At 38.2% G+C, this 26634-nt stretch overlaps 1 protein-coding gene and 1 long non-coding RNA gene across 7 annotated transcripts in view; one reads left to right on the forward strand and one right to left on the reverse strand.

Moving 5' to 3' along the window:
- The window catches only part of APBA2 (amyloid beta precursor protein binding family A member 2), an 82061-nt gene that overhangs the window by 25201 nt on the left and 30226 nt on the right, over nt 1–26634 (reverse strand). For all 3 annotated transcript variants that reach the window (XM_068143980.1, XM_068143978.1, XM_068143979.1), the window contains exons 2-4: nt 6388–7394; nt 3498–3578; nt 2155–2191 (exon numbers count right to left, since the gene is read on the reverse strand). In XM_068143980.1, the coding sequence (XP_068000081.1) occupies nt 2155–2191; nt 3498–3578; nt 6388–7356 (1087 nt within the window). In that variant the 5' untranslated portion in view covers nt 7357–7394. The remainder of the gene's footprint in view (nt 1–2154; nt 2192–3497; nt 3579–6387; nt 7395–26634) is intronic.
- Nucleotides 1–26634, forward strand: part of LOC137443865 (uncharacterized) — a 70901-nt gene that overhangs the window by 23072 nt on the left and 21195 nt on the right. For all 4 annotated transcript variants that reach the window (XR_010988008.1, XR_010988009.1, XR_010988011.1 and 1 more), the window contains 5 exons: nt 1616–1764; nt 3376–3489; nt 8274–8434; nt 13579–13663; nt 17396–17498. This is a non-coding gene — a long non-coding RNA (uncharacterized lncRNA). The remainder of the gene's footprint in view (nt 1–1615; nt 1765–3375; nt 3490–8273; nt 8435–13578; nt 13664–17395; nt 17499–26634) is intronic.

Below are 26634 nucleotides of genomic sequence, written 5' to 3' on the forward strand. Positions count from 1 at the left end.
AAAATCACGTGTAAACTAAGGATTCAGACAGTATGTAGGGAGTGTGCTCAGAGCACTTTAACTTCCTGCTGAGACCCACCATTCTCCATGAAGTCACTGAGGTCTTATAGTGCGTGGCACTGCAGCAGATTTTCCATAAGGAGATGGCAGAGGGCATCTGTCACCTTGCAGATAGCTATCTACAAGTTCCATGTTTTGACTGATTTCTGTACTTCATTGTGTTTTTTACCATACAAAGGGATCAGATTTATGATGACGTGACAAACACAGAGAGCAAAAAAAAACAGAACCCGAACATGGAACTAATTACCACTACAAGCAATAGTGGTATTACTCCTTAAACAAATATAACAGCGAAAGGACACATCTACAATATTTTTTGTGCCTGTTATCTGATTGGTTCTTACATCCACGTGGCATATGAAAAAGACTACATATTAATAGAGATATAGATACATATAACTGTATAGCTTTAGTTAAGGAGTCATGCTGACCAGCTGAACATGAATGTAAGCAGAGTATGGTTGTGGTACTGGCATCAAAGCTCAGGGAAGAACAAGGAGTGTTAGCTGGCAGTATCTTCTCTTACATGCTGCATATTCCTGTTCCTTTTATAATGCTGCATAAAAACAATAAACCCTATGTTTTACTTTGAATTCAGAGATCAGCCATGTTAGCTGACATAAGCTCCTATAAGAAACATATTTATTTGTATTAGAAAATGCTTTAAAATACCTGCAACAGAAAAAGCCTAACAGAGTGCTTGTTCTCCCACAATGTGCAACCAAAGAAAAAAAAACATCAGAGAAAGAAAACAAATGAACTGAAAATAAGGGAAAAAAGGGGGTACACTGACTCCTTTCCAACAGAGTAGTGAGCTGATTGGTAAGGAAAGAAAAAGGCATAACCTTTTCATCCCAATAAAATTAAAATGTGTACTTGGAACTGCAAGCACTGTGAGGGGAGAATTTTCTAATCTGTTTTAAAGGTCTGCTCATGATGGCCTCTCTTTTTAATTGTTCACTGTACAATCAGTAGATGTCTATTCCAAATTATCATATTGCTTTCCTGTCTCTGCCACCTTTGGGGAAAGCATTTAATTTATCTCTATTTAGGACCTGTTTGCCAGTACATGCCAAGAGTTACACGCATGTCCTTCAGATATCAGTCTGTGTAAAGAGGCACTCTTTGAACTTTCCATTTCTTCTAGCTCTTCAAGGAAATGACTAAAACCAGAAGTTGCTACTCAAGTTGATGACATCAGGGAATAGGGAAAAAAATGTGTTGGATACTCTGATATTATTCTGAATTGTACTAGGTCTTCCCTGAGTTGAGAATTACATTTGAAATCAAGCTTTTAACATTGATTTGTGGTTTCCAGTAGTGGGAAAAGTGCATTCATGGCAGCTGTAAGAGGCCAGTCCCTTAGTAGTTTCTTACTGTCTCTTCTTACTTTGTCTACATTGTAGACCTTTCTTTTGCAGCTGTATGCATTTTCCCCACACAAAGTTTTTCAGTTGTCTGTGAATCAGAGAATTATGTTTTTCAGTATAATCCCATTTTATCTCTGTCTACCTTCTTGTCTTAATAAGATGACTTATTTTTCTCCCAACAGAAAATGTATAATAGCAGTGCAAAGAAGATTAAAGAAACAGATGAAAATATGGTTCCCTTAAACAGAGGACTGGATTACCAATTTTTTGGCAGATCAGGAGAACCTTTCCAGTTGGGCCAATAACTGAGATTCATAGGGTACATTAACAGGTATCACATCAAAGTGACAAAGGGGCCACTGTGAACACTTAAATGACTCCTTCCTCTGCACAAGGCCATGAAGAACATGGCACTCATACACCCTCATAAATCCCCACCCTGCTAGGGCCCACTGTTCCCACCTTTCTTAACCCCTTCTAGATTTGTAGCTGTCTCCATCTTTACCTTAATCCTTCTGACAGTTCTATCTGCTCCTTTTTATCACTATCAGGCTGCCACTGCCACAGGGGAGGATGGAAATGTCTAATACTTCAACACTTAAAGCTTTTCAGCTGTATTCTCTTGGGTTTGACTGGGTTTTAGAGCTGTGATCTTTAAAATATATTAAAAGCATTTGCTTCCTTTTTATCCTGTTTTAACTGTGGATGATGTATAACTTACCATCAACGAAACTTGGGAATGAAGACACTTTCTTTGTCTGTTGAGAAATAGAAATGGTATAGGTTGTAACAAAATCATTTTCACAAACTTAAGTGAAATGATACTGTATTTAAATGGTTAACCATTGTTTTTAAAGACAAATAATCAGATTCCTCTGTATAATCTGTGTAACTTTTGCATAGCCACATTACACCTCAGTAATTAACCCAACCTAACCTCGAATCTCAAAGCATTTTAAGCAGATCCCACCAAGCAAAAATCTAAGGGAGGCAGGGTACCATGATGAACATGAAAATTACCTAGGAAGTCAGCTGTCAAGTGAACAACATAAGCCAGCAATTCCCAGTGCAATGGTTTGTCCACTAGCTCACACTGCCTATTGATATCCAAAATTTCCAATTACCAATATTTAACAGTATTTTACAGTATGAGGTTCTGGGTCAGTGAATAAAAAGAACTGTCCCTGATTGCACAGTATATAGCAGTACACTTAATCTCAGCAAGGGCCACGACAATGCTCTTTTTATGCTGCTGTCTCCTCTCAATAAGCAAGTCTAGTCCTTCCATTCGCTTGTCTTCTGCCAGCCTCCTCAGGCATTCCTGTTTCCAGGAAGGAGGCTGATTTCTCCATTATGGGGAAAAGGCTTTAGGAATGTGCTTCTTCATTAATGTTACAGTCTACATGCTAAATATGTTATATGTTTTTGAGAGAACAGACTTCTGCTTTTAAGTCTGAATTTCATTTCATTGTGTCTAGCCTCAAGCATAACCTCATTCTGCATTCTCAGATGTCATCTTTGCTCCCATCTTCCATGACAAGAGCAGGTCTGCCTAACACTGTGTCTTTACCACAGATGACTGAGCCAGGACACATTTTATCACAGAAGCCACTCCAGAAGATGGGAATCATGTGAGCCCTCAGTACTGAATTACATGCTTGATATTAGGGTTATTTAAAGAGAATTAAGCAGTCCTTGGTTTCCAAGACTGACATTAGTGAGGGGAAGCAGAAGACAATTTATTTTTGATGCTACTTTTGCTCTCCAACAACCCAAGAAGATAATTGCTGAAGTGTTCTCCTTATTCTCCGTGTCATCAGGGAATTTTAGATGAGTACATGCTGTGGACAATTACATAAAATGAATGTGGCAGCAACAAATTCATGGGCATAGTTCAGTGACTTTTTGAAATATGCAGATGTGGTATTTGTTGTCATTTCAGGAAGAGAAACAGAGCCCAAGTATGCGTGTGTGAGGCACAGAAAGCTGACAATTCAGTGCCTGCTTTTCCTCTGACCGCAGGAAGACAGGCAGCGGAACAGCCTGCCTGCCTAAGGTACCCACCTCAGGTGTATTGTTATTGTCAACTGGTCCATTGAGGTCTGAACGCTGTTGCTTCCTTGGCTGCTCTAAACCATTGCACATCTGTAAGAAAAAAAAAAAACAAAGAGGAAGGATTTCAAATCCTTTTGTCTACTGGAAAGTTTCAAAACAAAGCAGAGATTTCAGTGGAGGTCAATAGCGTAATGATAGTCAGAACATTTTCACTGTATTAGAATAGAATAATAGAATAGAATAATAAACCAGGTTGGAAGAGACCTTCAAGATCATCATGTCCAACCCATCAACCAATCCAATCCACCTAAACAACTAAACCAATTTTAACAAAAATTCATAAAACATTATCACATGAAACTGTATTTAGCATGTTCTCCACTATTTTACAACAGGCACTGGTCATGAAGCTTTTTTGTGTACTTAATTATATGTAGTCATTTATGTGCCGTCAATACTCATTACTGATACTGAAATACCATAACATGATAGATCATAGCATGAGATTCATACACAATTTTGGAGCCATTTAGTTACAGTAAAATACTCTGATGTAAATAATAAGACATTTCAATTAATAAGTAGCAGTTACACTACCAATTTACATGTAAATTGAATTATTTCATTTCAGTGCAAACTCTTCACATGAAACTAAGCTGACATGTTCACATTGTTCAGAAACCAAAGTCAGAATTCTAAAATCTTTTTATTCTCAGTATTGGACAAAATCAAATTAGTCCTAACATCACCTCTGATCTGAAAAACAGAATCCTAGCACTGAACATAGAACTTTCTGTTCCTATATTGTTCCTATATACCTCATGACTTTTTAGGCCAAGCAAATCTACAGGATGGCAGCACAGCTTCACACTTCTGAAGAAATCTACAAGGGAAAATATAAAACCTTACACAAGGAAAATCCTGAGATACACACAGAGCACCAAGACTTGGGGGCCCACTGACTAAGTGTCCTGTCTACACAGCTGTAGCAGCTAAGAAGCCTCCAATTTCCCTGCTAATAAATGCTCTCTGCTTGAGACAAGACAAATCTAATTATATAGCATGGCTAAATCAGTATGGAGCAGTGTGAGCTGATGTGCAGTGAAATTACTTGACACTTGCTTTCTTCATGTTTCTTACAGAGTTTCTAATTGATATTGTTGTTTGAAGTGTTACAATAACCAGAATAAAAAAAACCCAACACATTTAAAGCAAACACTTAAATGGTTTGTAAATACTTTATACCCTGTCTTGCAGTTCAAAATGGGACCTAAACCTAAACTGGAAATTTGGGAACGACTGCACACTAACAGAGGCACAGCTATGTTAAAAGTCTCCTATCCTACAGTAAGATTCTGATAAGAGGACAGATTGTGCAAAGAAAAGCTATAAAAATATTAAAGAGACAGTATTACTAATAATTTTGCTACTTAGCAAGTACTGAAGCAGTGTCCAGAACCATGTGAAGGAACATGAAGCAGCAGGAAATGCCATCTTTAGACTGAGAGGAAAATCAGGTTCTACTTATTTGAGGATACTGCAACATCTATAGACATCTCTGAGAAATAAGCCTGCAGGTCCACTTGTGCCTTGGCCAGCCCTGTCCTAATGGCTAATAGCCAACTAGAGACACCTGGGCCTCCCTTTTCCACCAGTCTTGCATGAACCCTCCCAGCGAAGCAGATCCCCTTTATCTCCACCTCTTTTGTAGTATAAAGTTCCTCTTAGCTAGGGCTGAGGCATGGCAATGCTTGAGTTCTGCTGGGTTTTAACATTACTGGTTGTTTATTCCATTCTATGTTAATGTAGTTTTTTGGTCAAAATATGGTCCTTCTCAAAGGTGCCCCTCTTGATCCTGAGTGCTAACTCTGCTTGGGAAGAAACAACCAACCTCTAGCACACATGAGGTTCCAGAGAGGGGCAATTATTTAATTGAGAGTTCCATTAGTGCAAACACATCTGCTATCAGTATTATTTCAGCTGCTGGCTTAGAAGCCTTTTTCTTGACTCCTTCTATCTCACTTTAATTATGCAACCTGACTGCATAGTTAGCATTAAATTAGTAAAATAATAAGCAAGTCTGCCATTCTCTGGAGGTGTCTTACGTGCATTAGGAGATTCTGAAATTCCAAATGCTGTCAGGGAACAGCAGGATGGGAGTTTCCCATAGCACACCCCTTTGTGGGAAGGAAGCATGAGAGGATACCTTGCAGTAAACTGATCTGGAAGCAAGCTTCTTGTGGTTCAGGCTTTAGTTTAGACCAAAGATTCCTTTTTTTGGCACACACCATTAGAACAAAAAAAGTTTATGCTTGGTTTAGATTAACATCTACAACATTCTTGTAGAAAAAAAACCCAGCATTTTTGGTAAAAATTTCATTTGGTATAAATCCCTTCCTTCTTGCCAAGGTCAAGGTATGCCCACCTAGCACAGAAAGACAGTGATATGCAGGCATGTCTTTGCAGCTCTTTTTAACATGTGCAGTATCTAACCTTGGCATACATTCTACTGCAAACAAAATTAATAGCAATCACACAATAAAGCAATGAACAGGAGCCCTTAATGAAGGAAAAAAGGTGTTTCACTGATGACCCCAGTTTTAGGTTTACTTAGTATGTCACTGAAGAGTAAATATAGTGTAAATAACCTAGGTTTACCCTATGCATCTGAAATATCTTGTTTCACTCTGAATTGTCTGCTCTCTGCAAAACATCTTTCCTGATTCTCCACCTAAGCTGACTACATTCAGCACCTTTTTAACTATACAGTGTGATTACATAGCTGTGGATACAATAGAGAGTAATAATAAAAATACTTCTCTCTGATTATCTTTGGAATAACTAGCATCACATTTGCACAATGCCTTTGACAGGCTGTTTAAACAAGAGAACCTCATACCTGCTCTTGTGGCCACTTCTGTCTGTCCTCTGGGGTTCTTGACTTTGCTTTAAAACCTCTAGGCACATCTCCACTGTGCTTAGAGGCTGATGGGATGTTCAGTGATTTTGGCCTCCCCTCATGCCTATTAGCACTGTGAACAGCTTCTCCCTTTGAACAAGTCTCTTTATAGTCATGTGCCATGTCTTCAGTCCCAGTATGCTCTGGGCTCATTTCTGTTGTACTATTAATACTGCTCATGCTCATACTCATTTTGATTTCTGCTACAATCTGGTCAATGTCCTCTTCCTGCTCTTCCAGCTCTGCATCCTCTTTTCTAGAATGGTATGGTGATATTCCCTGTGAGTTTCCATTAGCCTCTGCTGGGTAATAGTCTGGATAGCCACCTTCACTTTGACAGTACTGTATATTTTCTTCCTGGTCTTGAATCTCCAGAGATGACACTTCATCCTCCAAAATCTGAACACCATTATCTTGACCTTCCTGCCACTCTTGCCTGTCTGTCATCTCATTTTCATCTTGGTGCTGAATTTTACCTTGAGACCATTCTTCTACAGCTTCCTGACATTCATCTGTTTCACCATGATGTTCCTCATGGGAAGCATACTCTTCCCCATTGCAGTCCATTCCTTCCAGGTAACTGTCATCCTCTGGACAATATCTAATGTAGTATGTGATCCCCTCCTCTTCCTCTGGTAAGCCTTCATCATAGTCTTCTTCCTCAGAGGTGTTATTCACATAGTCAGAGCTGGAGTCACCATCTCCACTATGATCATTGCACTCATGTTCCACAAGTGTAGGACTACCTTGTCTGACAGCTGCTAGTTCTGCCTCTTTTGCTGCATAATCTTCAATAGGAAGGTCACTTTCTTCATTTTCAGGCTCCCTGTTGTGAGATGAAGTAGGGCAAGCTCTGGTTCTGTGATCCAGCATGCTGGTTGTAGTGCTTTGATGTTTCCTGTTTGCCATAGCCAGCTCTTTATATGACAATCATTTCTAAGGAATTACTGTAGGGAAGACAGAAAAAACACACATTCAGGAAAAGGTTATGAGTAGAGATCAGTGATACCAATAGGAAACAAACTGAGAGACTGGTAAAAAGGGTATGTTTGTAGATTTTTAAACCAGATACACAGGTAACTTTTAAAATGCTCGTGATATGGAACTATGAAATCAAAGTGATAACTCAGACACTAAAAGGAACAGATAGAGAAAAGGCTCTACATTTACACTAAATGTATTCTGGTGTAGTATCTCTCGTGTCAATTTGAGAGAGAATTAATCCTGAACCTTGAAATTAGTTTTCAATGTCTTTTTCTTGCCTGTAAGGGGTCATGCTTTGGTCACTATGCAGTAAACAGGAAGTCGTCTCAATTTTCAGCTCAGGCATTTCTTTAATGTGTACTGAAAGCATGTATTTCAAACCTGATCTGAAAGTTATTCTATTAACTTGGCAGTCATAGGGCACTAAAGGATAATGCACTGTGATTGAAGTTATTAAAAGCCCTACTCCATAGTTCACTAGCTCTTACTAGCTGGATGCCATGAAGTATCTCCCAAATACTTTTTTAGGAATAGACAAGATTGTTTCAGTTCAGAAAGGATCTACAATGACCTAGTCCAATTGCTTAACCAATTCAGGGGTGACTAATAGCATATTATGAAAGGCATTGTCCAAATGTCTCTTAAACACTGACAGGCTTGGGGCATCAACCACTTCTCCAGGAAGCCTGTTCCAGTATTTGACTACCCTCCCTGTAAAAAAAATGCTTCTTAATGTCCAGTCTAAGCCTCCCCTGGTGAAGCTCTGAGCCACTCCCACAGGTTCCACTACTGGGTAACAGGAAGAAGAGCTCAACACTTTGCTCTCCTCTTCCCCTCCTCAGGAATCTGTGAAAGAGCAACGAGGCTGCCCCACAGCTATCTCTTCTCCAAAGCAGACAAGCCTTCCTTCCAGCCCTTTCACCAGCTTTACCATCCTCTGGATGCATACAAGGACCTTCACATCTCTCAAATAGTGGGCCCAGAATTTCATACAGCATTCAAGGTGAGGTTATGCCAATGCTGAATGCAGTGGGACAATTGCATCTTTTGAACAGCTGGTTGCACTGGGTTTGATGCAGCCCAGGATGCTGTTTGCCCTCTCAGCTGCTGCTGCACATAATCATAATGAGCCTGCTGCTTACCAGCAGCCCCAGATCTCTTTCTGCAGGGCTGCCCTCCTGCCACGCCTCTCACAATTTACACTTGAGCCTGTCATTATGCTGTCCTAGGTGCGGAATCTGGCATTTTGACTTGTTAAATTTCACCCCATTAATCAGAGCCCAATGTTCCCATCTATCTAGATCTCTCTGCAAGATTTTTTTTCAAACATTCTAATCTGTGTGTCAGGGGGAAAAGGACACATTTACAATAAAAGCTCATTAATTCTTCCCATTAAATGCTTGAGCTGCTTTGAATCAAAAGAAAAAACCCTACTCTTGTCTAAATACTGGATTCCAAATAAATAAGCAGAACTGTTATACCTGAACTGTTATCAAAAACAGTCAAGAAAACAGCCCATTCTGACAGGTCTGACAGTCAATCTGGTGTGTGTGATTTGTGTGGGGGAAACTATGTTAACATACTTTCAGGACCTGTTTCTCTGTGTATTTCATTGCTGCATGCTTATGATAAACCTAACCCATGCAGTTACTTAATTGGGATGAACTGTGCTCAGACACAGGCCTCTGAAATGCACCACACAACTGCATGTTTTGTAATAAATGCATGTCAGCCAACCACAAGATCATTTGGTCATAACAATTCCCAAGTCTTGTGTGCACCCATTGAGCAGCAAGACTAGCATGGAGCTAGAACATTAGAGAAGCTATAGACAGTGTATATATATCATACAAATTTATGCAAAATATCCTGTCCCTGTAACCAAGAACCTTGCAGATAGCCCTGCAGAATTTTGGCTATGACAAGGAAAACTTCAAACTTTAGTGTCTGACAAATCCAGGAATCTGATGCATGGGATTAGTGCAGTGGCACCACATAGCACATCTAAGCTCTCCCTGAAACAGATTCTAGATTCTGGGGTACAAAGCTGAGATGCATGTTAGTGACAGGAGAAGACACAAAAGGAACCCAGTATTTGAAGCTCTTTTTAGTTACTGATACCTTGCACCACTGGTCTTGACAGAAAGCTTTAAGGTAAATAGTGTATCCTAAGTTTTAAATGAGAAAATCAGAAGACAAAACTTTCCCAGTGGTTACGTGTCCTTTCTCACTTTTAAAAGAACTAGCAGACTTACAAGGCTTTCTCTGTATGCCCACTATGATCCCTTTAATAAAGCAGCTATCAATTATCCCTTTGGAGTGAAATGAAACTCAGAACACTAAGCCATTTGTCCACCAGTGTTGCCTCTGATATAGTTTGCTCCACTTACTGGAAACTAAGGATAGTTCTCTACTGCAATTACAGTATAAACAAGAAATATTTTACATTGGATAAAAATAGTAATCTAGTCACAACACTGCAGTGCTCTGCACAGCCTGCAAGAAAACTGCCCACAACCAAGATAAATTGCTTGTGTGACACAATCAGGAACAGGTAAGCACACTATACAAGCATGTCTAAAACCATTTATAACAGAGTGCTGCCAAAAAAAAGGTATTTTCAAATGGCAAGTTAAGAAAGGACTACACACACCTCATCTGTCTTAAAGTTATTTCCTGTCAAGAACAGAACAAATTTGTGTCTCTTAAATAGCTGTTCTTATCCCCATATTAAATAATACTCAAGCGATTTACAGTGCAGTGGACTCTGCACACAAGTCACTACAGCTGAAGACAGAGAAGCACAAAGCATGTAACACAAGCACGGTTTGAAATTCATGACTCAGATTTTCCTGAAATATATGGAGATGACAACCCTTATTTTAGCCAGACAGTGTAATGGAGTTTTTCCACCCACATCTAAGAATCTTCATTTCATATCCAAACCCAGAAATTGCCTTAAGTGGTATCAGTGCAGTGAAAGCCTTTTATAAATTCCAGTAGAGTGTTCATACATGGTACTTACCTGTACGAAAATCGGCTCCACACTAGATACTATAGAACAGTGAAGTGTCACAGGAAGCCATTACTCTGAAAGCTAAAAGCCAGTGGCTAAACAGGGCACAAGTCTAGAAGACTGGCTGACAGATGCAGGGCAACTCTAACAGCTGTGGGGAAATAGCCAGATTAGAAGCTCTGAGGGCTCAAAGAGAATGGTTATCAGCTGGGCAGCACAAATGACAGCTGCAGTTCGCCCCCAGCAGTGGCATGTAAAAGTGCAGCAAATGCCCTGTGGGATGGAGTGTGAAGGAAAAAACTTTAAATCAGTAGTGGCAGACAGGAAACCTTTTAGAATATAGATGGGAAGAAACAGAGAAAGGAATTCTTCTCAAGCATGTCTAGCACTGACATACTTGAAGGCTATAGGAAGCCAGTTTTCATTCAATTCAGCCTGAGGTCACAACTGAAGAGTCCTCTGTCCTTGTATGCTGAAATTGTGGCATGTGTCCCCAGTAATATAGTGGTAAAATCAGCCAAATCTTTCAGCAAGCAGCAGAGCTGACCTTAATTCTATCACAAATTAAGTTGCAAAGTAATCTGCATGACAATTACAATTCTAGCTGTTCTCCTATCGTTGCCATCTTCTCAGCCACGTACTACTTTTTAGGAAACCAATTACTGAGCAAATAAAAAGGCAGAATTTATTCTGTGTCTGAGTTGCAGACAGAACGTGAGCAGATCGTACCATCTTCAACTATGAAGCATAACTTCTAAACTGTGTAGACACAACTGGATTATTTTTTCAAGGAAACATCATCTGTATTTTAACTCAAACATTAAAACAGCTGTGGTAGCCTAGTTTTCTTTCACTGTTTTGAAATATCTCTCAGGCTTCCTATAAAAATACTTTAGTCTTTCACTAGGTTCAGCATAACTTGAATCTTTCCAAACCTGAAACCAAACCCTTCAGCCTTCTCACCAAAGAGATGTTAGTTTATCTACGTGGATGACAAATAACCAAAGCCACTGTATTTGGATTTTAAAAGTACAAAACCAGAACATGGATTTTTATGTTTTGTTTTTTTCAAGAAATGCAATAGATACCAAATTTTTACCACAGGTTCTGCTATTCAGTTTGCTGTGTAGAAGCCTACTGAGTCACTGACTCAGTGACTCAAGAAATCTATGGTATTAGAAGGTTACATAGCTAATATTCACCTATCAGTTACCATGAATGCTTTTGAAATTGTGAGGAACTACTGGATTTCTAATACTACTCCAGTGATCTCTCAAGATGGAGATAATGATTTGCTGAATCCAGAGGCACTTTATGAGCAAAGGCTTCAACTGAATTAACAAGTCATTTCCCCTGCTTGGTGTCAGTCTCCTACTCGTGATATACCACCTCACTCCATGACAGTGGAGTTAGGTCAAACCTCTGTTATTGCAAGTGCATTCATTTCACAACTTCTGACCCGGAAAAGAAGTGTTCCTGGGAACACAGGGCCAAATTACATAGGGTTCGCAATAAAAAGGCTTTATTTTCAGTAAGAAAAATAATGCAGAACCATTAAATTTCCCTGCCTCAGCTCAATGTTGAGACAAAATCAATCTCTAGAAAACACTGCCTCTGTATGTGGCAGTAAAAATGAGTATGCATAGGGGAACCAATTTCTTCTGCTCCTAGAAACAAGACTACTAGCTTACAGCTGGAATTTATTCTAATCAGTGCTCATTATAGAGTCGTTAGCTTTCTGCTGAATCCCTTGCACCTAATCCCCCACAGCTGCAATGAGGGTTTATGGAATTTAACACTTCTGCATCTTTTTACCTGTGTAGAAAGATACTTTCACTACTTTCTTGCCGTGGATAGAGACCAATTAAATTAGCATTAAAAATGGGAAATGGTACACAACTGTAAACACGGTGATAAAGTGAAATACCCAGTATAATATCCCTGGCTCTGTTTAAAGAACTGCTTTACATATGTATTTCATTCACAAACTGAATAGCATTGTAGTGGGAGCAAAACAAGCTCTCTCACATCTTGTTTGTTTGGGTTTGGTGGTGGTTGTTGGGTTTTGTCTGGTTGGGTTTGTTTTTTGCATTTAACAGGCATAGTGAATAGTGAACTGAGGGGACTGGGTGTCAGGGGGTAGCTTCTTTTGGCAGCAAATCTACTATTGCACACTCATCTACAGGCAAATGAGCTCAAGCCCTGCTTTTGCAACATATAGGTGAACCTAAGCATTTTACCAGCTTCAATTTTATGTACTCACTTTATTTTGTGGGGCCTCTTTCCTGGGCTTACTCCCACCATGGTTCCTTTCTTCATCTACTTCTCAGTCATCTTTCTCCCACACTTCATATATCTGTACTGTTTGTCACTTTTGACAAATTCCCACACAAGTTTTGCTTCCCTGAAATTTTTCAATACCTGCTATCTCCCCAATATCCAGTACAATCTATCCGCTATCAAATTGCTTCTAAAAGAGATGGAACTCTCTACCCTTTATAAGTCATCATCAGATACAAGCGGAACATAAGCATTGTAACACAGTTCCCTGTCAGGCTGAATTGTAGCACCTGTGACCTACAAGCTTGCTTCTCTGTACAGCTGAGCTGTGTTTTCAAGCCACTGCTGGTTTAAGCTATTCCATATGTTAGCCTTATGCATTCACAATCAATAAATGCTGTAAAAATAAAACCTAACCTTTTCAACTCAGACATGTGTTTAGAATTACTATATTTATCAAGTTACTCAGTACAACTGAAACTGAAACTGAGAGAACAGTATTTTTGAACAGAGCTGTATCCAAAAATTTGTGATTGCAGGATTTTACACTAATTATGTCAGTCTCTTTTCCAATAACCAGATAAAGTGGAAAAAAAATCCAACTTCCATTTCTTCAAGATAATTTTAATATCAAACTAATAGTATTTCTCAGTAGGCTTTCATTACAGAAGACTTAATAGACTCCCATCTGCTAAGTTGGCTAAGATGAATCGTGACTGATCCTAGAGTGGGAAATAGGATTTCTAATGAGCAGGTAACAGAATATGAACCTGCCATGGCTGTGTCAGATTGTGCAGTTGTTTGATTCCCCAGGGCCAATCTGCATTAACTTCATGTTCATATTTCAGTAGATCTGAGTCTACAGAGCACGAGAATTCATCATGCAGAGCTCCTGATGCAGAGTGTAGGATAACCTGCCAACTCTTCTAAAATCAGGTACAGATCGGATCTTTCCTGTCATAGGAACCCTGATCCTCCTGTATAACAGCAGACTAAGTATGTGGATATTGATTTCAGAAGGATCTCTAATGAAGGAAGGGTATGAGGGCATACAGCAAGTGAGGTCTAAGAATGTCAGTCCTCCTTTTACATTGCAGGAGCCTGTGTAACGCTGGTCTTCTGGCATCTATGCAAACTGGAAGATTGCCATAAAATCCAGAATGACTACAATGCAATTTAATCAGTGTCATGTGCTGTTCTAAGTGGCCTCTCAATTTTATTAACATTGAGCAGTGTTTCTCTAAGGCTGGCACAGTCGGACACGAATTATTAGCCAAGGCCTATTAAAAATGTCTAGTCCTTTTCTCCAAAGCTTTTGAATTCAACCCCCCACAAAATCTACATGACCACAACCTGTTATTTCAGGGAAAGACCTAGGATAGGAGGTTTCAGTGCTTTATTAGGACATAAGGAGAACTGGTACTTATATGTCTGGGATGTTAGGTCCACACGTACAGTAAATACATATAAATACAGTCAAACGCATGCATGTTTCTTGTTCAATGTATGCTCAGCATGTCCACCATATCCCAAAATGCCTGTTTCTCTGGGATTTTTTTGGGCCATAGAGCATTCAGATATGCAAGTCTTAGAGATGTAAACTGTGTAATTAGAATCAACCAAAAGAAATTCAAAGTGAAACAGAGACAAAAATACACTAAAGACAACGTGAAATCCTATGGCACTGCAGAAATTGTTCTTGAATGCATATCCCAATTGAATGGAGCTTTTTCAATTAAAAAGATCAGCTATGAAATAATAAAAATATGTGTAATTACATATTTATCATTTATTGCTGACATGGCTTAATTCTTTAGGGTTTAATTCCACAACTCAAAGGGTGGTACTAGTGGGAGGAGACTGGATGGGACTCTTGGTGCCAAGGTTTAGTTGATTAGATAGTGTTGGATGATAGGTTGGACTTGATGATCTCGAAGGTCTTTTCCAACCTGGTTAATTCTATTTTATTCTATTCTAAACCTGTAATGCCACACCAATATAGCTGCTTGAGTAAAGATTTCAGTTCTAGTATGAGTTTTGCAGTGTTGTGCCTGCTAGACTAAAAAACCGCACCAAATATATAACCTTACTAGAGAGTTCTTAATCTGTTGGAGGGACAGAAACAGAGTATTTTTATTCAATAAAGTAAGCTGAGCCTCCAAAATTAAGGCAATGAGATTTTTATGGCCTATTCTTGTGGCTGCCCTGCTCCAAGAGATTAATTCTAAGTAACAGGAAGTGTCTCTTGTGTTTTACCTGCACTGCAAGCTACCACTTGAAAATTTATTTCATAAGAAAAATACATTTTAGTATCTTCTCACAATTATTGTATTTCCTAATTCACTGGTAAAAAGGGAAAATTATAGGATGTGTAGGAATAAGAGTATATAGAGATAAGGAAAAAGTAAAGTATGCATTAACATTATCATGCCTAAAAAAAATACATGCCAATTCAATTAAAACACATCCTGGACAAGTTACAATTCATCCAGAGCTCTGGCAGAATTTTTAGACTGCCCTAGAATGGATTACACAAAAGTTGTAAAATGCTTTGCTTCAAATAATGGGACTGTCTGTTTATGGTAGCTGTAGAGGTCAGTTACAGGAAAAGCCTCATTTGTGTAGGAGAATGGAGATGCTTCACTTTCCAATAAATCAAGGTTTAATTATCAGGTTTGCAGATCATACTCCACCACTTATACTACATTTTACAGCTTCTTGATTCTCATTGTATAATAACTCTGCAGAGACTTATTTTTATCACTGTTGACCTTAAGCCCTGTGAACGGTTTCATGGGCACTCACTTAATATTATTATAGGAAAAAATGGCATTTCCTTTAAAAGATTACAGGAAAGGATTGCCAGTGTAACACTAATGAGTCAAACCTCAACAGAAATTCAATTTGTAGGCACATTCCACATAAGCAGTATCTACTAAGAACAATTAGGTATTGCCAGCAGTCTATAGACCTGCTTTGCAATGGACCTATAGAAGAGTAGCCTGGAAATTGGAAAAATTTTTTTCCAGTGATGAAACCTCTAAAATATTGTTGAAAGTCATTAACACCCTCCTCATTCAGTGAGCACAAAAGAATTAGGCTGCATTTTTCTCCTGTTAGCAGAACATTGCATTTTTCAAACTCATACAAATGTGTGTGCTGTTGGCAGGTTTAGTAAATAAATAAAAAATCTTTTGAACTAAGAAAGGCTAAAGACTATTGTGTTAATTATTTTCATGGTAAAATAGTCTGCCTGTATTAAGCAGAATTAGCAAATTGCAAGGCTAAGTCATGAGACATTTTTACAAAATAAAGATTTAATAAGAACAGTAGATAATGGAGATAATGAGAGGGTTGGTTACTAATGAATCATGCCATGTGATTTTGCATTTTCAACCTTTGGAAAAAAATATCACACATTTGAAAAGTAAGATTATAAAGATTTTCCCCTCTGTCTCCAAGACACAAATTGCACATCACTAAAATCCTCTCCAGTTTGTAACAACTGGGTGGAAGATAAATACCCTGTCAATCACTTTAGCAAATACTCAAGTGGCTTGAAACCAGCTTTTCCATCAGATATCAGCAAAAAATACATATACATACATCTCACAAAAATAAGACCTGTCCTCCTAAATAAGTATTTTGAATGTAAAAGTATTTAGATGTGCTCTGAGTAATCCTGTTACAGCTCAGTAGGCTTATACATAAATGAACGGGTCCCAGACTCATAGAAACAGAGAAACAATTCTGAGTAAGTCTCCTTAGCTATTACTTTGTTTTTACCTTCCCTAAGCACCTGCTTTTGGCCGCTCCAGGAGATGGGATACTGGGCCTGATAATTTTTCCTCTAAGCCAGCACAGCACATCACCTAGGTCAAATTCTGCCATTGAATAGCTGTAAGATAGTCCCATCCTTTCAGATAAATTAAGGTGATACATGTGGAGGCATTTTTGGTTCCAAATATCAATTTCTATTGGCACAAATTCCAGAATTATTACTAGGACTATATTTTAAAAATCAACTATTTATATGACTATTGATTGACTTTAAGTTAAAGTTTATATGCATCATTTTTCCAAACAGGTCAAGATTCACTCTTTTAATCAATGTTGCAACGAATCTGATCTCTTACCTGCAGAGATATGCAATTTGGATTAAAGAGGATTTTGTCCACAGAGACTACTTAATTATCACTCAAAATATTAATTAAAATTCACAAATGCCAAATATAAAACCTACCACTGATGTCATTAAAACACCAAAGTCACTGCACAAAATTGCCTCCTGTATCAGGTCAATCATTTGCATGAAAATCAAAGTAACTAACCTGAGGCACATATGAGCAAGAAGCATTCCACAAAGTTCTGTATCTCTGAAGAGATGGAAGAGGTGTTTACAGAGTCCAGTCACTGAAAGCAGTCTTAAATTCTCTCTCTTTTTTTTTTTTTTAAGGGTAAGACTAGGGTGGTATCTACAATATTACTCCCTTATGAGAAACAATGAATGCAGTGTTGCACTTCGGTTGCAGGTACTGTGGAATTTGGGAACTATTAAGGCCCTACAGAAGTTAATGTCAGCTACAGCAATTCTTTGTTATTGCTCAGTAAAGCACAACACAGACGAGATCTTTATACTGATTTGGAATTTTATGTCCTTTTTTTCAGTAAGCTGGATTTCTTTAGCACACCTTTTCTACAAGAAACATTCAGCTAAGAAAAAAATAAGATGCTCCTCAGGGACAAGTCCGGCATCTATTGCCATAGTTACGTAAGTTGTCTTTTCCTTATTAACTTCCTGATTGACTAAATAACTAGAAAAGTAAGGAGGCTTAATTTTGTATTAAAAACAAACAAACTTTTCATAGCAGCACCATTTACTAGCTTGCAGATACCCAATTTCATGCTTGCATTAATCTCCAAGTATGTACTTAGAAACCCTTGAGGACAGTTTCTGGAGGAAAGCCGGAGGCTGTATGGTTGCTGTGTGGCAAGTTAACAATTATCTCATGCCTTCAAACAATTATCTCCATGTATGAAGACTGCTGTCTGAAAAAATGGTTTCTTTCAAATGCAGGTACTAAATCTACGTTGTGGATGTCTAGTGTTTTAGTCTCCACACTGCACCAAGAGCCTTTTAAAAGCACTGCAATTCCATTCTGACAATAGATAACACATGAATCTAAACAATCTCAATGCAAATCCCTTCTTATTCACGTTGCCTTCTTTGAATTAATGCCTTAGAAAAGGGAAGTATGTGTTGTGGGTTTGAGTGGACAGAAGCCCTCCCCAAAGGAGTAAAAGAAAAAACGCTCCACACACAGAATATGAAAGTTAAATACTACTCACAACTATGTACAACAGTACAAAACATAGAAAGTACACAAATTCATGTTCAGCCTCAGCCCAGTTCTCTCCAACCTGGGTTCTACCAAGACCCCACTAGGCCAACATCAGCCAAAATTTTCCCCCTCACCCAGGCCAAAACACCAGGCCTCAATGTCCTGCTAATACCTCCCTGTGCAACCCCTGCCCCCCACAGGCAGGCCTGAACTATGCAGCAAAACTTAGCCAGGCCACACAAGGCCAAAAGCCTTAACTCCCCCAAGAAAATACCAGAGAGATAAGAGCTCACCATGCTGAGAAGAGAGCAGAGAGAGGAAAGGGCAGAACAATTACTCCTGTTTAGGTAGGGGAATAGATACAGGATTATGGGAATGAAAGAAACAAGGATTACACTTTTTCTGGTGTCCACCCACTGGGCTTTCTGGTCCTTCTGGAGGACCTCTCTATGGTTAAGACATCCAGTCTTAAACCCACAACAGTATGTTTCTTCCACACTGTTGAAATGCAGCAGTCTCACATTATATTCTTTTCCTAGCATATTTTAAAATTTATCCCATCCTTCATTCCATGCTTGTATAGCTTGATAATGAATTTTTTAAGTGGGTCTCACTGCACAAAGAATTGAACCCTGGTTATGAATACTACACCATCTCTGTCTTGCTTTAGTGTAGAGTGCTGGTAGATAGACTACATGTTTTTCAAGTTTCAGATTTTAGATTTCCACATTTTATTCTATCAAGCATCTTCCTTTCCTGAGGTTTAGTTTCTTGTCATTTTAACAGCTGTCCAAAATGCTAGTTACACCTCTGTCTCCAAATGGCATTCTTCAAAAAAGGACCATCTTTTTTCTTTCACACAATTTGGCTGTGCGTGCTATTCAAAACAGGCCTACAGCCAATGATGTAACATTTGATAACACAAAGATAATGAGATTCATTGGCTCAAAGTAAATCATAGCTGTTGCACCATCTTGACTATCTTGTGCTTGGATGCATGTTTAGGGATCAAATCCATTCATCTATAATGCATCTATGAATTTATAGAATGTTCTACCAATGGATACAATTGGCTCATGACTCACTTTGAAAAATGTGTTTATTAATACATTTATCTTAAGTGGCAAAGCAGCAAACATGTTCAGGATATGCTGTCTGTTATGAGAAATAGGAATGCCTGAAAGAAATGCTGCAACTCGGCTTGCAGAAAACAACTGTCTTTTTCTTTTTCCTCATGTTATTCAGAACTAGTTCAGTTTTAAAAAAATAAGTAAGTTCAGCTATGGCTATTGCAACCACCAGCTTAAACCTGCCCTGCTGAAGCCTGAGGCCATTACCTTTTATTCTATCATTAGTTACTTAGGAGAAGGGACTGACACCTGCCTATTATCCACAGAAGCAAATTTCCATGTACTTGGATTTTTTAAATACACACAAACATACACTACTACAATGACACTCCTTAGATTATCACTGAAAGGGCTGATGAGGAAAATGCACTTCCAATTTAGTTTCTCAATTTGTATTATCTAAATCCTACTAGTCATGGTCTCTGTGCATGTAGACACTCAGACTAAGACTTCAGGAGTAGCTGAAGGGTAAGCATTCTGCTATGGCAGCTCACACCAACAGCACCAGCTTCATGGGCCATGCCAAGCCACTTTTACTTCTCATTGCTTGGGTTATCTGCAACAGAGTCAGGAAATAGTCAGGAATCAGTGTGTGTGTATACTGAACATTGTTGTTCACATGCTATGTTTTAATCTGTACATTATTAGCCTGAATTAAGAGAACAGAACACTCTGTGAGAATTCGATGTCTTACACAATTCATCTTTGAAGCTGACCATCCAACAGAACAGAAATAAAAACATTAAATAAGATCAACCACATTCCAGCAGACTTCCTAAGCCCTCCCACCATCTTTTTTTTTTTTGTTTTTCCTGAACAAAGGGGCAGGATTTCTTATCTGCCTTGCAAAGTACACTCAGAAACAACACTAAAATGCTAATCTTTCATTTGATCAATTTAAAAATAACACAGTAAAAGGGAACAAGTATTTGTAATACATTAACAGAGTGAGAATCCACACCCAGTTTGTCTGTACTTTGGGGAACAAGTAAGAGTTGGTCTGGGGGAGCAAATTAAACTTCAGAAATAGACACCAAGGCCTCACTAGGATCTCAGGTAGTGATAGGACTAGGGGGAATGGAATGAAGCTGGAGGTGGGGAGATTCAGGCTGGATGTGAGGAGGAGGTTCTTCACCATGAGAGTGGTGAAGCCCTGGAATGGGTTGTCCAGGGAGGTGGTTGGGGCCCCGTCCCTGGAGGTGTTTAAGAACAGGCTGGATGAGGCTCTGGCCAGGCTGATCTAGTGTGGGGTGTCCCTGCCCATGGCAGGAGGCTTGGAACTGGATGATCCTTGTGGTCCCTTCCAACCCTGACAGATACTATGATACTATGATACTATCAAATTGCCTAACATCTTGTAGGTGCAATCATTCCAATAGCAAGTGGAAGGAAATTCATAGTGATTCTGTTTCCCCATTTGACAAGTGATCTGAAAGCCATAGGGTTTGGGGCCTTTTTTTGTTGGTGAGGACCATGAGGATCAGGAAAGGAGACTTAAATTAGCTTATTGTCAGGTAAATGATAAATGCTGCTATTAATGTTAAAACAAATAAAACTACCTGTATATGGAAGTAACCAGCACTTTCAAACAATATATCAACAAAAAAGAGGATCTATACGTTGTCTGCAAGCCATATATTTACAAGGGGGCCTGATTATCTTGCTTCCAAATCCTCCCTGAATATTGACATGGATTCTCAAAGCATTTCTAGCTTGTTAAATGCTGAGAATAGCATACTATTATACCTCTGCATTAACTCAAATTTAATATTTAGTTAGGATGTTCTTAATTTATTTTACTGATGCAAACAGAAGTGCTTTTAATTTCAACATTATCTACAAATCAAAAGAAACAGAATTTTCCTTAAGTGCAATTTAACCAAAAAACCCAACAACAAACAACAACCTGCTTTTATCCTTTATTTCCTTTCATTCATTCACATCCATAATGAAGACTTTATTTTTTTCAGCTCATGCAGTATAGGTGCATAGCACCTTTTAAAGCCATGTTATTACTTACAGCTAGTAAATGGTTTAACCAGCTGTAGTCCTCGGTCTTGCACAAGCTGGCTGTCAGCCACAAGTATTTCCATGAGTATTTGCAAGGACTACTTGAAAACAACACATCCAAGAAGAAAAGAATTGGAGAAGTATGTTCCTATTGTAGAAGGTAGGAGAAAGCGCTTGCTTTGCTCTAGCTCATGAACCTGCAGCTATGAGGCCAGTTAACCCAAACTACACAAAAATGTGGGATGATGGTCATGAACTTTGTTCAAACAAACAAACAAACAAACAAAAAACCTCAACAATATTCTAAAGTTGCTTCTTTAGTCTGATTATTGCAGTCATCTATGAATGTTGTATAGTCCTACTGAGGAAGTATGGTTTTGAGGAAAAAAAGGGAAAAATACTTTCCCCATTTATCAGCCGTCATGCTATCCCTTTAAATGTTACAAATGGTGCTCAGCACACAATGAATGCCTTCTATTCCACATCAAAAGAATTTTTTTCATGCTGACACAGCGAAGTTGACAACGTGCTACACTAATCAATGCTGGAGGTGTCTCAGACAAACACAAGCTATGTGGGCTTAAAATGACGGCAGATAGGCTATTAGTAACAGGCTGCCTTGAATAACATAAGAGTAGTAAACATTTTACATCTCCAGATCATCATCTGCATGAAAATTCCAGCCACGTCTTTTAGGTGATATGATAGAATGCACTATCATTTACTTCAGAAAATCAATACAGAAATGTATCAAGGAAAAACTATTTATTTCAAGATGGTGAAAGCATGAACTGCCTCCTTCTCGTAACATTTAATTCTTCTTTGCTAGCAATCTGCATCAGACACTTACAACACTATGTACTGAGACAGGGAACAAAAGCACAGAAAGTAAATTAGATTATGTTTGAACAACGGTCAGTTTAATGTTATGTGACTAGCAAACTGACCTGCTAACACAGAACTCTGATAGTGTACTACTTTTTTTCTAGTGACTGTTGTAATTAAAAGCCTTTATGAAACAGAATACTGCGAGAGTTTTAAGGAGCTCATCACTGGGAATAGTGAAAAGAGGGAAATGAAAGACACTTCAAGTATTGTAGAAGTATTGTGGCTGCAGAGCCTTGCAGCTGACCAATATGCAGAGATGTCTTGTGCAGGGAGAACAGGTCAGGGTTGTCTGTATTGCACATTCAATGCATCTACAGGATGAAATTCTCAAGCTACTATTAATGTTCTTTAAAATCCTTTGCTTCTCTCACATAATCACTAATCAGCTCAACTTGCAGTGTTTTATGATTGTTATTTTAGTGGTCTTTAGTTTGATCATAGGAGTATTTTAAGTTGCTCAATTTTGCTATAATAGTTGCTCCCGTTCACCTTCCCCACTGAGGATAAGTGATACAGGAGAGGGTATAGCCACAGCTGTGTAAGTAAACACTCTATACACAAAGGATACAACCCACCTAAAAAGACAAGTAGAACAAAATTTAAGAAAGCAGAGAAAATGGCTCTTGTCCAGTCTGCTCAGCCTTTAGCAAATCATTACAGGACCTGGTTTCTCTGTTTCTTCTGTCCTTCTCTAAGGTCATATGTATAGCCTGAGAACTAATTAAAGAGTCTAGATATTAATCCATTCCCAACTTTATTCCTCAACTGCAAGTCAGAGGCCCCTATCTGAGCACTTTGATTTATCTAAGTATTCAAGTACTTCATGCAAGTTGATTTTTAATACTTCTAAATTTTCTTGTATCTATTTTTAAATTTTCCCTGAAGTAATGAAATTTTTTTTGTGTTTTTTAACACACAGAAGACATTCAGTAAAGGGTTAGACATGCAATCAAAAGCATCTGGTAAATATTTCTGTGAATTAACAGAAAACAAACTTTATTTAAGCAGCCATGAAATTATTATTTTGCTTTAAATTCAGCTCTGTGACCAAAAAAGGACTAAAATAATAATCTTTGTAAAACATCATGCACTTTAATTGTGCTTAGTTTTAATTAAGAAAACCATGTGAAAAAATGGAAAAATTGATCTGGAATATAAATTTTTATTTGGGATTAATACGGAATTCAAATATATGACTCCAAGAAGCTACTGTCAAAACAAAAGGCTTTCATCTCCCACTTCTTTCTCTTTCGAAATGCCTTGCATTAAATACTCTCTCATTGAAGCAGTTAATGAAAAATACTTTTCACCAAGAAGTTCAGTTTCAGATGTGAGCAGCTTGCTCTGAAGTGCGTAGGCAGTATGAGAACACTGCAGAAGTGTTAGTGTAGAAGTAACATATAAGTGCATGAATAATGTTTTCCTACTGATTTAAGTGTGAAATGTGTTCTTTTGGCATTCATAATTAGGGGCAGAGCAGATGGTGAAAGCTTAATATGTCCATTAACATAAATTATGCTGCCAGTGTTTCTTTAGTCTGTAAAACTTTGATTGGGTTGGCTACTTCAGGTTGGTATTTTTGTTCTTGGACTAGCTCCTGTGCATATGACGGGGAGTATTTTGTATTGCAGCTGCAGCACACACAAAAAAACCAAGGAAAGGGACAAGGAATTCTGTCCAAGGCTAAAAGCACTTCTAAATGGGAGAACTCTGATTTAATTTTCTCCTCCTTCCCTACCAAGCCATGTCTTCACTAAAGGAAGGCCTAGTTATATTCTCCTTACTCTGTCACTTTCATTATGTCAGAGCCTCAGAAATGATACATCTTTCTTTATTTCCTTCTTTAAATGATCAGCAAAACCAGAGATCTGGGGTTTGTACTGCTGAATTGCATCTCTGAAGTATAGCATGTAATTTGTGATTCACACATGCATTAACTGTTTGTAGGACGAACTCCTGCTGTTGCTGGCTGTAGCTTTTTGTCATAGAACAGAAGACACTAAAGGCATTTTATTTTTAGTTTGCTCCTACAGAACACCTAAGAGTCACAGCTAATCAGCTTGCTTAATAGCAGAGAGAACCATACCATCTCATGCTGAGCACTGAGGTTTAGGATTCACCTCAGGGCACATTCAAAGAAGTCTTTCCCTTGTGAAGTGAGGCATGGTATTACCTGCATTTCTCTGCAGAGTAATTATTACCAACAGCATATGAAGCACTCACGATTCTGTCAGCAAACTTCAAGGCTTGTTTTAGGCAGAAACAGGATTGCTGCAATTCAAGACTGATGGGTAAATACTGCAATAAGTCAGAGATGATGAAGTAACACAAAAGCATTTGGCTGGTATACATTGATGGAAATGTAGCTGAAACACTCATTGGTCATGAGATTTGAAATGTTTCACTTCCATCATTACTGTTCTAATGGAAACACACCAATAGTGGAAAAAGACGATGCTCAGCTAAGTTTATGAGAGGCCATTTGTCAAGAGAGGGAGTTGGGGCTGCATTCAAGGCCTTCTGGAGGCTAGCCTTTGCTGGCCTTCTCCTTCCCACAATTGATTTTATCTAATCAAAAGTACTCCCTATATTAAGCTTAATGGTGTAATTGAATCCTATTGTTGAGAATAATAAACTCTGTTACTACTGCTCAGTAACATCAGGGACTTCAGATACCCTCAACTACCCACAAAACCCCTGTATTACAACTCTTAATTGCAGAGTGAAAATTAAATTTAAAAATTAAATTAAAAAATTGAAGAGTATCTCTTCTTTCATTATTTAGTTTTCTTAAACTGTGCTGTACTGGAGAAAAAGTGTCTGATTTCAATCAAACATTGTCTAGGTCAGGATTTGCAAGATCTGAAATATACAGTTGCTTGTTAAAAACTGTCAATGGATTAATAAAATATTATAAACCAATATATTACTACATTAATAAAAATAATTAAAATAATAGTATTAAAATAGAATTAATAGTGTCTGAATATGAGCTTGCAAATGACTCCTTTCAATGTCCAGAGACAGCTTCTAAGCATTCACAGCACTTTTAGGATATGCAATAAATTATTCTGCTAAGAATAGGGACTAAAAATGGCTTTGAGACCTGAGCCAGCTGGTAGCCTGGTTCAAGGCAGGTGGAAAACAGGTTTATCACCAAGCTCAGCATTCCCCTGAGCAGTGGGATGCAGGGACAGCTAAGTTGCAGTGCCTCCTGTTCTGTTGCACCTCAACCAAATTGGGGAAGACAGACTGGTACTATGTTTGATTTATTCTTGATCTCCAGAAGAACTATTCAAGGAAGAAATATGGACAGTCACAGACTGGGACAGACTTTAAAAATAAACTGTGAAAGTCATAGGCAGGACAGCTTCACTACAGGATCTTCATTAAAACCATTTTTCAGGCTGACCCTCATATAACTGAAAAAAAAAACCAAAAACCTATTTTAGTTTTGGTTTTGTTATGTGTATTATAAACAGCAGATAAATTTGATATTTAGGGATGATGAGATACATTTCAAATGCATAGATGAAGTTAGATGTGTCAACTGCCATTTTTACCTTTGAAAATCTTCCTTCACTGTTTGCTGTCTGTACCCTTTTTCCTCTGCCTAGAAGCCTGCTGCTCCTCTTATCTCTTTGCATGCCTGTGTTGTGCCTGATAAAGGACTCTGCTGTATGAAGTGCAGATTAGTTTGCTGTTTGCATTCATAGAAGCCATCACTTGTAACTACATCCAAAAAATAACCTTTTCCCAGAAAACCAACTAGGGAAAATACTTCTATACACATCACATTAATATCCTAATTTAAATATATTTAAAATAGACTATAACTTATGAAATTATATTACCTATTTAAAACTGAAATAGTTAAAAAGAGTGAAATAAACCCTCCTGAATAAAACAAACCAAAAGAAACAATTATTGTCACACTTCAACAGACACTGCACCAATGTAAGTGCAGGAATCAAGAACCAAGCTGGAATAAACTCAGAAGATAGCTTCACCACTGCAAAATGAACCCCAAGAGATTTGTCTGTTGTAGGGAAAACAACAGCTAATTAGAGACGTTAACATCTTTCAAAGCTCTTTTCAAATCTCATAGTTAAGACATTAAAATTTCTATCCAAAGCCACTTCTTTAGTAAAGGGACAATAGGCAGATGGTGTGACTTTTACTAGAAGGATGCAAATTAAAATTTAAACTACTGTTGATTCTGAGAGATGAACAGTAATGGAAAATGGTAAATGGGTAAACAAGAGAATAGTATCCACAAGAGTTCAAGAGGGGATTTAGTCCATTTGCACTACACAGCCACTGACTATGAGAGTCTGTGCATCTTCTGGAGTTATTTCAAAGAGTAAGAATATCTTAGTGATTAAGGGCTCCATCTTAAGACATGAAGTTGAAAGAGACTCCAATTTCTATCTCTGCCCTAGACATCCTTTACACTCTTGGGCACATCTTCATGCCTATCCATTAATAGTCTTCAGATATACAGTGGCAGTTTCATTTAAAAAAAGAAAGAAAAAAA

The sequence above is a fragment of the Melanerpes formicivorus genome, unplaced genomic scaffold (genome assembly GCF_026170545.1).
Source record: "Melanerpes formicivorus ecotype bairdi unplaced genomic scaffold, bMelFor1.0.p_v2 SCAF_10, whole genome shotgun sequence".
Lineage (NCBI taxonomy): Eukaryota > Metazoa > Chordata > Aves > Piciformes > Picidae > Melanerpes > Melanerpes formicivorus.